The sequence below is a fragment of the Thunnus thynnus genome, chromosome 16 (assembly GCF_963924715.1).
Source record: "Thunnus thynnus chromosome 16, fThuThy2.1, whole genome shotgun sequence".
Classification (NCBI taxonomy): Eukaryota; Metazoa; Chordata; class Actinopteri; order Scombriformes; family Scombridae; genus Thunnus; species Thunnus thynnus.
The window spans coordinates 26905008-26917227 of NC_089532.1; the positions used below are offsets into that span (position 1 = coordinate 26905008).

The 12220-nt window shown below is 36.9% G+C and overlaps 1 protein-coding gene across 1 annotated transcript in view; it reads left to right on the top strand.

Moving 5' to 3' along the window:
* The window catches only part of ccdc85ca (coiled-coil domain containing 85C, a), a 42684-nt gene extending 30922 nt beyond the window's left edge, over positions 1 to 11762 (top strand). Inside the window, exons 2-6 of the mRNA XM_067613600.1 lie at positions 2116 to 2195; positions 2923 to 3015; positions 4237 to 4329; positions 4942 to 5040; positions 6750 to 11762. Of these exons, the coding sequence (XP_067469701.1) occupies positions 2116 to 2195; positions 2923 to 3015; positions 4237 to 4329; positions 4942 to 5040; positions 6750 to 6839 (455 nt within the window). The 3' untranslated portion in view covers positions 6840 to 11762. The remainder of the gene's footprint in view (positions 1 to 2115; positions 2196 to 2922; positions 3016 to 4236; positions 4330 to 4941; positions 5041 to 6749) is intronic.
* The last annotated feature ends 458 nt before the right edge of the window (positions 11763 to 12220 follow it).

A 12220-nucleotide genomic window follows, 5' to 3' on the forward strand; every position in this document is an offset into this window, starting at 1 on the left:
AATGAAATTGTGTTTCCCGGGCTTGGTGAAAAGGTAGAATAAATACACAGGTATTAAAACATTAGATGAATTAAAATTAAGGTTTAAAAAATGGAAAAAAGATAGAATGTAAAAATAGAGAATGTTAAGAATATTGCTCTGGTTTCAGATTAGCTAACCTTGTCATTTAGCACATTTCTAAATCTCCATGTATCCCTACGCAGTACAACAAGGCTGACTCAGGATGTAGTAAAAGTAATTTTAGTACTTTTACTGTTTTTGAACAATTTGGCACAGTAGTAGCATCTTGCTCTAGGCAGGAAGAAAACAATAGATATGGCAGTCAGTGATGTTCAGGAGAGTTGCCACAGATTAGATAAGTATAGTACCTTGTCTGTGGTACTTGTACATGACATTTATTCCAGTATAGAAAAATGTGTGTCAGACATGTAGTGTGCGCACTGTGTTCTACAGTGTTAGTGTGTGAACAGTAAGGGGCTCGCTGGCTGCAGGTCAACTAATCCTGCTGTACAGAGTTGGATTAAAGCCGAGGTCACAAGTAGCAAAGAAGCTTACTGCCACAACATATCTCTCCAGACTGCTTTCTTTCACTTTTTCTTTAATGTTAGCTGGTCTGTTGTACCTCTAAGTCACTTTGCCTGGCTGGCTGTGCCATACTGTATGAACTGGCTTGGTTCTGTCTGTTTTTATTTTACCTTCTATCCCAACAAACAAAACCATAATGAGTGTCTGACACAGTCTGTATACATCAACTATACATTTTTCTTATCTCCTATGAAAAGGTATGTTTCAAAACAATACCACAAATTTCTTCTTTTTCCAAGTAACAATGAAATTGCAGCTACACCTATTTAGTAAACTTTTTCGCAAGAGTCTAAGGATAGAGGATGTTGTAAACTGTACAGATTGTAAAGCTCCCGAAGACAAATTTGTCATTTGTGATATTGGGCTATAGAAATAAAACTGACTTGACTTGACACGATTTAGCGTCTTTTAGCCCATTGTTTTGGTTAGAGTTAGGGTTAGGGTTACAATTTTACAGTTTTGGTTTAGTCTCATGTCTCTCATTAACCTTTTTTCCAGCTGCAGCAGGCAACTGTTTTTTAGTGAAAAAAGCGTGTTAGCATGCTAACATTTGTTAATTAGCAAATGTTAGCATGCTAACACGCTAAACTAAGATGGTGAACCGAGTAGACATTACTTGCTAAACATCAGCATGTTAGCACTGTTGGTGTTTAATTGAAGCACCATTTACAGCATCACAGAGCTGCGAGCATATGACTGTAGACTCTTAGTCTTGTTGTGTTAAAGTAACCACAAAGTTTCCATGAGATCAAGCTCAAGGATTTTCGGGCAATATAGCTATGTGTGTGAATGCATACAATACTTTAAGAACTTCTCACAGGTGTGCTTATTTCCTCATGTTAATCCTGCCTATGCACTGTATTTCCAGTGAGAAACTCAAATTGCCTTTTATGTGCCAGAAATTCCTTTGTTGTTTTAGCCTGTTCTGAAAGCAGCTATTACATTTATACATAGGTTTGGGAATCAACAACTACAATAGGGCAGTTTTAGGATTAGTCAGCTTAACTAGAATCTGTTTGGGAAAGTGAACAATGGTGTTCTCAGCCGTATGTGGAGATTAAGCTTGAGAGGGCTGCTAAACATCTGAAAAACATGCCAATCAAGCCTCCATGAGGAGAAACTGGCAGCAGTGGAGGCTAACATTAACGGGGAGTGGAACACACTGGACTGAAACAAAGCTCAGATAGCCTATCAGTTAGCTGGAGTAAGGAGATACTACTGTTGATGTCCACAGAACAGGATGATGATAACACAGAGCTCAACATGTTTGTAAGTCGAAAACAGAGCATGACAGTGAAGGCATGAGCACCGCCAACCAGAGTACTGAAGTGTTTGAGATACTTTCTGTCAGAATACACTTCAATGCATCAAACAAGAGAATCAATGGAAACAAACTGAAAGTCTTTTATTACATTACACAACAGGAACTATTACTAGAGAGACCATATGCTTAGTTAAAAACCCATAGAAAATATATTCATCATGGGTAAGATGTGACATTTATATTTCCTTTTCGTTTTTCTCCTTCAGATGCATCAGCCAGCTACATCAGACAGCTGGAGAACAAAGTGAGGATGCTGGAGGATGAAAACAAGCAGCTGCTGACAGAGGTAACTACTCAGTAGATGTTTTAATCTCTTTGCACAGTACAAAGTACAAGCACATAAGTGTGCTTGACTGGGCTGCAGCAGGCCTCCATGGTGCAAAATGCTCATGTGGAACTGCACTGTCAATATATGGGATTTGTGGTAAATTGGCAAGAACACTGACATTGTCATGTGTGTTGATGTGTTTGTTGTTACCGCAGGATACTCTGGTCTAATCAGTGTATTGACAGACATGCTGTATGTCCACACTTACTATGACTCTGTGGGTTGTGGTTTCGTTGTGGTGAACTGGCAACCACAGTGGTGGTGTATGTTCTTCCACTGTTTAGTATTCCTGTCGGGATATTATAGGAATTCTATACGCAACCTAATTTTTTAATGTTTCAATACCTGTTGATACTGCTTTGTTTTTTCATGCAGTCCTACTGTATGATGTAATGCATCAGCTGCTGCCTTCATGAAAGATATTACGTATAATCAGTGATCAGCGCTAACCCACACAGCTCATTATTTTTTAGTCAACGCCACCTTTTCAGCTTTGTTACTGTTGGCTTTGTACATACTGCCACTCAGAAACTAGAGAGTGTTTAGTGTAAATTTATAGATTCTCTTTTATTTATTTCCAGCAAATCAAGAATGCCATTTTTTGGATGATGTTCAATTAAAAAAGATCATAGATCTCAAGAGCATCTCTCTCTTCTCTGTCTGTGTGTCTCTGTCTCTCTGGCAGGCAAATGGAGGGGAAGTGAAGACACTGAGGAAGGGTTTGTCTCTTTATCATTCAGAAACTCAGCTCCCACAGTTCCAGGACAACATGCACAATGTACGTACTCTAAAACGCTGACAACGAATTGTGTGTGTGTGTGTGTGTGTGTGTGTCAGATTCTGACTCATACCATTAACATACTGTAAGCAATAACAGCTCTGTCTCAAAATATTAAAAGCTCATATCTGGTCTTGTTTATTGAGCTTTTGTTGTCCCTCCTTCTTCCTTAAGACCTATATTTCTTCCTGTGCTCTTCTCATCTCTCAGTTTAATTCAACTCAGTTGTATTCATTTTGTCCCCAGCATATCTGGTCAGATCCACCCTGTTATTACACATTTAATACTGAGCTCATTTCCCTTTATGAGTGACAACAATCAACTCATGTCCCAGCTGAAATTACAGGACCCCTCATATAAATACATGAACGAACATAAAGGCTCGGAAGACAGTTGAAGCTGAGGTTCATTTGAGTTTTTCATTAAAGTACCTTAATTTAGTTTGAAACCAGTTTTGATCCTCTTCACAGCTGAACATTTCCTTCCAGTTACATGATGTTTAGTTAGATGTTCCAGATTTCTGTGCTTTCTGCCCATGCTGACCCACATAAAATAAAATAAACTTGTAGTTTGTGATAAGACAAAAAAGCTTGCACAACTAAGTCATTTAATTTTTTGTCATTTTAAAGGTGGTGAAATTGCGGTTAAAGATGTTTGGTTATTTCTTTAAGAGTGTTGGGCTGAATTAGCTTTGTTTTCAAGTAAATTGGTTGCATCAAAACGAAATGGAATGATAAAATATTTTAAATAATCATTGGCAGAGGAGTGATATCAAACACACAAATTTCTGTCATTATCTCTTAAATAAGTATCAATGCTGACAGCTGCACTGGATGATGATAATCTAAGGGGAATGTGATTCCTCTACAGCAGATGCAGGACATCGTATCTCATCTTTCTGCCCCACTGATTGATCCTCTCCTGCTTTACTGCAAACACAGCATGTCTACTGCTCCTCCTGTCGCCGTGGGAATACATACCTACCTCAGCAGTGCTGCTGCTTCCTCTCATACTGTCTCTACTTACTCCTCTTCATGTCTTCCTCTCCTGTAGAGTCATCTGTTTTTTTGTAGAGCAGTGTGTTTGCTCTTTTTTGTGTTTGTGTTTTTGTTGTTCTACTGCTGGTTGTTGCTGTATTTCTACATTCTTGCCTGTCTGTTTACAATAGATAACGATGATTGTTATCAGTGATTGTGATCAGTGCCTCCTACCTCCATATAGGGTGCTGCTCGGACCCCCAGTGGTGAACCCTCCCCCACGGGGATCCTCTACCCCCCAGGGCAGAAACCAGAGGCTGTAGTCCATGCCATGAAGGTAGGCCTCATCTCTACTTACCAACCTGTGCGGTCTGTTATGTAACAGATACCTCAGGTGTAGTAAAAAAGTAGAGTATATTAAAGCTGATTATGGATAAAATTAGCATCACTTCCATCATTTCCTGTGGTCCACAGGTTGTATATCTTTGCCAGTTATTAGAAATATGAATAGATTTCTTCAGTTTCCCACAGTTTAAATGTGGGCAACTAGTCAGTTGCCCATTCTGGATCTAAGTATGGTTTTGATAAAGACAACTGCATATAAGCTTAGAGGATGGTAAAAATAGGGAGGTTGAAGTTGGAGAGTCAGAGAGTATGTATTTACTATAAGTGGATACACAGCATTTGATTTATTGTAACAAGGCCCTGTTAAATGACACCAGCTTCCCCCTAGTGTTTGATACATGCCACAGGTTTTATAAAGCAACCTGAACTCTAGATACATGCATTTATGAAGGATGTTAAAGTAGTTAAAAAATGTAAAACATAAGTTACTGAAATTGAAATGTTAACTTAAAACTGTATTTTATATCAATTTTATATTGACATGATGCCATATTGTTTGTGTGTGTGTGTGTGTGTGTGTGTGTGTGTGTGTGTGTGTGTGTAGGTGCTGGAGGTCCATGAGAAGCTGGACAGGCACAACTCACAGGAATACGATGACGATCTCAGTGAGAAAGAGAAGGCCATCGTCAGAGAGATGTGCAATGTAAGTTTCAATATGGACTTTCTGTCTTTCTTTGTCACACAGTATATAGTGACATATGACATACAGTACGTGCTACTGTATGAATGTACAACATGTGGTTTACAGTGGAATAATATTGTGTAAATATCTTTAAAAATAGTGAAAAAGTAGAACCTTCATGTAGTAAAAGTGGTCTGTTGCTGTGTGTTTGTGTGTTTGTGTGTGTGTGTGTGTGTGTGTGTGTGTATGTGTGTTGCGGCCTTGGGGCTGATCACTCTCTGCTTGTGATGGTCCAGTGCATATAACCCTAACCCAAGAGAAACAAGAGATGCTATTCATAACACTGACAACCTGACCTATTAATTTCTCTCTCTCTCACACGCACACACCTTCATATTCATTTCTTGTTTTTGACTATTACTTATCTTTACACCAAACACCTAAGTCTTTTATGTTTGATCAATACAAGAGCATGAGCAATTTAATCTAAAGAATTAGGCTTTTAAATTGTTATTATCAAAACGATCCCATGAAAAGACCAAAACCAACAATGTGTTACTCCATCTCCATCTTTGAAGATGCATCACAGATATAAAGTATCATTTTTAAAAAAAGGCTCAGTAATTTCCTGAAACAGCTAGTGACTGTAGTCTTTAACAAACATTACTCAAACAGGAGGAAATGTATCTGTTGGGGACTATTTTCAGTGGCGGATTAATCCACATATGGTGAGCTAGTGAGTATTTACAGCAACAGGATAGTGTATGTCGGAGTCTTTGGACAACAATCTATGGCACAGAGGAATAAGATCTATCAGGTTGTTGGTACACACACAAGCACACACAATATTTCTTGGTAAATCAATTCATTGTTGGTTTGGTCTTTTAATGGACTTTGTTAACAATAACAAAAATATAGAATACCACCATCGCTTAAGCTTAAAACCATGCATAGGACTGTATATTGTCCCAGACGCTATACACTTTCAGTAATTTCAGATTGTTCCAGTACTGCATTTGCATGTTTATAATTACATTTTTGTTATATTGTTCACATATGTACAGTATTCTGCACTACACACAACATGATCCTCTAATACTTATGCCTGCAAAATACCATATGATAGAAACGTATTCCTCCTGAAGTTTTTTTTTTGTCCAAAAGATGCTCAGTATACATAGTAAAATAAAATGAATAAATAAATAGTGTATAAAGATATATATCATCTATAGTAAAATAAAATATACTGTAGATACATAGTAAAATAAAATAAAAATAGAAGAAAATATACAGAAATGCAAAAACACGCAACATACAAATGACAAACACATGAACGAAAGCGCAGGATAATGGTTATTATGTTATAAATGATGAGAAATTTAAAAAACCGAGAGGTGGATCTATGATACTATGATAACTGTAATGAAATTACAAGCATAGAAGTATAAAGTACGAATGGGGAAAATGCGTCTGAAGCTGTATTAAGAGGTGCATCAGTACAGAAGCAGATATGATAAAAACAGTAGGAATAGGAGTTAACAGCAATGGATTGAGATTGGGGTATATTATTTATTTGTTGGTTGCATATCATTTTCTTGTTCTTTAATACTTTTTGTGGTATACCACAATTTCTGTCAACAGCTGTTTCCTATGACTGACTTTCTAAGTATGATAATGGTTTTATTTACCCTGATGTTACTGTCTGACAGCGTGTTGTTTCTCCCTCTCAGGTGGTTTGGAGAAAGCTGGGTGATGCTGCCGGATCCAAGCCTTCTGTCCGACAGCAGCTCTCAGGCAACCACTTCAAAGGACCTTTATAGTTGTTAAACAACAAGAGAAGCCCTGCAAATCTGTACTACCAGTTTGGACTGGAAGCCTTCAGCACGGTGTTTTCTCTCTCAGCTGTTGAACTGAGACCTCCTCAGCCTGAACTAAACAGAGTCATAATGGATGTTCAGTTCATAGTACTAAAATGAACACTATGGCAGGCACAGATCTGGTGCCACTGGAAACCAAACAGCCAATATCAGTGTCTGGATCATGGATATAGACTGTATAAAAACTTGTAGGACTTTTTGAAGCCTGGATTTGGATTTACCTCTCACCATCTTGGAAGCGGAAAATCCAAATGTGAGAAATGTGGATGAAGTTTGGATGGAGTGGAAAAGCAAAAGGCAGCCACCACAACATACTGTCAATCAATTTAACATACCCCAAACTCTCTCTTCAAGCCATGAAATCTCCTTAACGGCACAAGGATTCTCTAATGTATGACCCAGACATACACAAAAGGAAACTTAATATTGGACATATAAATATAAATTTGTGTAGAAAAAGAATTGACCTGTATTTGAAGACAGATTTTGAAGGTTTTCCAAATTGACTGCAATTTGGTCAAAGTTTTCAAGAGGTCATTAGAAGGACTGTAGCTTAAAGCACTTCTGCATTTGTGTCTTTACTCAGCTGTGGTGGCTGCCACTTTGCCACCTGCATTGTCCGGGAGGAGTGTTCTTCAGTAACCTTGCATTCGCACAGTGACTGATCAGCTCTCCAGGGGTTTCTGTTTGCGTCTTGAGGAAGAAAAGGAAGCTGTGTATTTAAACAGTCCATGGGTTTTTCTCTGCTTTAATATTTCTTTTCATAAAATTAATAAGTTAGTCAGAGCTTCCCATCAAAACTTCTATTTAATGAATGGCTGTGACTTATTGACCATGTTGTTTACAGTGTGAACGCACAGTGAGAATTCAGAAAGTCTATGAAGGACTGAAGTTGACTTCATCAAAGCTGAGTTTGGTTCAGGTCACAACCTTCACTTTTTGATTCAAAGTTCACTTATCAAGTAGCCTATTGAGGGTTGACTGCCATATGCAAGTTATCTCATGAACAAAAGTTCATTTATCTTCTTTTTTAAAGTTGATATTTAAACAGTAGAAGTACACGTATACACTAACACTACTGGCTCTTGTTTCTGTACCTCCTCTACGTAAATGTAGTCAAAAAGTGTCAGTTAACAGTTAAGAAGTGATTCCTGAAAACTTACAAATGAGGCAATAAGGATTCATGTTATGGGTAATGTCATACAAAGCATACATAAGGACATGAAATGTTATGTTTAGGCTGGCAGTCCCCACAATACACCTATCAGTAGCATATGATGAGATGTGTTTCAGTTCATGCCGGGGTGATATGAAAAAAATTAACCTGTTAAACTGAACTTGCTGTCTTCTGGTGCTTGAGTGAAGGTAGGAAAAAAATCCAAACAAACATAATAATTCAAATAGTCAAATTGACCAATTAAATCATCAATGTCCAAACACAAACTAACTTTCACTCAAGTTGTCATCGAAAGAATAACACGGTACCTTCAAGATCTTAATTTTTAGCCTTATATTGGAAGGATTAGCTCCAAACACAGCGCCCTCATTCATTTGATACCCCCAACAACGCAGATTTTTGGTCTGAATGCTTGCTTATACAGTATTTTGTAAACAGTAGTCAGCGATCCTATGAATCACCTTTGATTTGAATATACAGTATTTTAACTGATTTACACATTTCAGGCTAGTGCTGGCAAAACTAGAATAAATGCGGTCATCAATCTTCATGTAAGTGTTAACTAGCAAGCTCATACAGTAAACACGTAAACAAGACTCGTTTACGAATCAGCTGCTTATGTACATTTTTATTGTGCTATGACAACTAGTAGCTCTTTGCCTTTTGTGTCCAGTATGTTTAGTGGAACTGAAGAGCAGCATCTTTAAACATAAAACTAGTAGCCCAAATACTGTACACAATACAGTATAACTGTACAACTGTACACAATACTAAAACTGCTACCAGTGCTTTTCACGACAGGAATTTGATTTAAGAGTAGATTTTGCATGACGTGTCCCTCTTCCAAGATGCTCTAAGGTACACTGACTTCTTGGGAAATATGCTTGCTCCTGATTGACTGATATCAATTTTATATCTGTTTTTCCAGTTCAGAGATAAGACTGGGATGCTTTAAGTCTAGCTTTAGCACAAAGTAAGCCTCCATCAAAAGCAAAAGTGTTTCCAACATCTACCAAACAGTCTTACTTACAAGCTGTATCATGTTAGCTGGGATGCTAGTACTTAATGCACTCCACAGTGTTCTGGGTTTTGTTCAGAGTTATATGATAACAGGACACTGCACCCTGCACTCAATGTACCCAGTTGTCGTTCAAGTAGCTTCACCGCTAACGTCTCCTAAATTGACAACATATATATATATATATATATATATATATATATATATATATATATAATTCTGTTTCTACACTATTTAAATGGACAATATGCAGTGCATTATGTAAATAAGACAGCTTAGAGGTTGTTGGAAGGAGTATTGTTCCCCTTTTGATGAAACAACCTATACCTTCTGTTTTTGCGCTAAGTTAGGCTTAGTCGTCTCATCTGAGTGTAAGACAAATAAGCACATTTCCAAAATGTCAATGTTCCTTTCATAAAAGAATTAAGTATGTCCAGCACATAATTCTGCCTAGTTTAGTTTATAAGTGTCTATGACAATGTTATCAATGTTTGCCTTATAAACATTGATTATAATATCGTCCATTTTTGATATTTAACAATTTCAAGCTCATTTTGATAATTTCAGGTGACTTAGCACTGCAGTTACAATAACCTTATTACATTGGCTTTTTTGGATGTAGCATACATGATAAAGGAAAAGCAGGAAAATAGTTTTACTTTAAAAGTGAGGATTTCCCTTTGATCTAAGAATTAGCAAACCTCAGATTTGGTAGCTAACTACTAGTTGGGTATTAGACTTCAAAATTTGAACATTGCTTTTGTCCTTGTTTCTAATATGTTTTTTCCATATATTCCGTATTCCATGTTTGTATGCACCTTTAACAGCACAAGGACAAAAAATGGAGTGTCCATGCTCTTTCAGTTTCCTAAGTGCAAGACAAGCTCAAAATGGCCATTTTGGAAATATGGGCTGTGTCTGAAATCACTCTTTATTTACTATATAGTGCACATTTCCTGTCTGCCATTTTATTTGAGTGCCCAAATTCTGAATATGTTAATGCATCCACTATATAGTCTCATTCCACAATGGAAGGGGAAAGAAGTGTCCATGTAAACTACTTTCTGCCAACAATTCACAGGTGCCCCATTTTACAGATGCAAAAATCAATGCAAATCGTGTGACTTTACAGCTGTCAGTAATGACGCAAAATGATGGGGATTAGTAACTGTCCAAAATCGCAATTTAGTGGTCACTTTAGAGTGAACTATTGAGTTTCTGTATAATATGGGGAGTACTGAATGAGTGAACGAGGGAGTAAATTTAGACACAGCTGAGGTCTTAAGAAGCTGATACGCAGGGCAACGTTTTAACATAGACAAAATATGAAAAATTACTGTGCTTCTTCAGTTGTACTGACAACATAAACATCCAACCTCTATACCAACTTATTCATTTATTACCCTTTACCCCTGCAGTGCTAAGATCTACCTTCCTGGATCATAAGTAGGTGTCTTAACAGTTTCTATACACTATTACCTCAATTTAATAGACACTTGTAAGATTGAAATATTCAAGGTGAACATTTTTTAGGGTAATGCTCTATATACTGTACAGTCATGTATTACAGTGCACACCTTTTTTGCTCATTCTCACATTTGTATGAAATTGTTTTTATCAAAGATAGTAGAATTTCCTGTGAAATTCTTTAAGTTGAACACATTGGTAAAGATGTTATGTGTGCACCATGTGCTGTCTATCTTAAATAACGGTTATGCTGTTATGTCCTATTTTTATTGAATAAGATAGCGTGAATTTATAGACCTTTTTCACAGCAGGCATTTTGACATGGCACAGAAGGAAAAACACATGTAGTTGATGATATTAATAACAACTGCATTCCATTTAGATTAGCCAGTACCAAGGCCCTGGTCTTGTGCATGGTGATTCACTGAAATATCTTACTGGGACACTTGATGTAACGGAGCCATCGTTAATGTTATCAGTTCCACCTGTGTTTTTCCTGCAATGACAAGTCAAAATGTCTGCTTTGAAAAAGGTCTACTGAATGTGACAGTTTGAGTGTGGCTCAAATATCTGAATCTAGTTGGTGACTTGTGTTTGCCAACTAACCCTAGTTTCATATGGTCTCCTAAAGTAGCAGCCACTTGTACAGTATGAAAAGTATCCATTTCAAAGAGTAAAAAAAAAGAAAAAAAATAGTATCAGGCTGTTTCTATTTGAAGCCAAGTCTATGGCTAAAACAAGTTGTTTTTTATGCAGATCCAGGGAAAATACATCAGATGACTTATCTTTGGAAATTTGCAAAGTGACCTTTGTTCAAAACCTTTAGTCCATTATGCATAACTTCGCTGGCTTTTTTTATTTGTTGAAACCACAAAGGTATGTTTTTAAAATGTTGAAATGTTGGGAAAAACTGATATTTTCTTATGGGGACATTCAAATGCACTGCTTATTTTGTCATTGAGGTACTGACTTAGATCTAGTCATGAAATATTCCTCTGTAACAGTGTATTTTAGAGAAGGACAAGAGCTGTTTATAAGTACATATTTCCCATAGGGTACCATGGAGTAGCACACCTTTATATTTTTCAATAAGCTGTATGTAGCTTAAAATGTATTTTAGCAATATATGATAATGATATGAGAAAATTGAAAAGCCACTTTTAGAGGATTTTGAAATAAAATTTAAGTATACTGTCTTTGTAAATATGTGTTTGTGTTATTGACCGTGTGATGGTTAAATGCAGAGGATGTATGCTGGATGGTACATGAAAAAGCAAGTCTTGCATTATTTTGCATCTGGTTAATTACAGCATGTAACAAACTGGCTTTGGATGTATTAGTGAGGAAACATTTGCAAAAATGCTTGTCATGCATTTTATGTTTCACACATTTATCTGTGACAAACTCAGGAGGTGAACCCAAAAGTCAGGAAGGTCACTTAGGTCAGGAAGATTCAGGCAAACAGTCTTTACAGTCTGAGGGCAGGCTTACAGTCAATCCAAATCAGGCAACAAAACTATAAGGTCTAGGCAGAGAGAAAGGCCAAAAACAAGCAGTTCTATATTAAAGTAAAGATTATTTGGAAATATCCAGTATGTGGATGTTCATGGGCAAAGTACATATACTATAAATGCTGAACATAGTTTATCTTATATGAGCCTA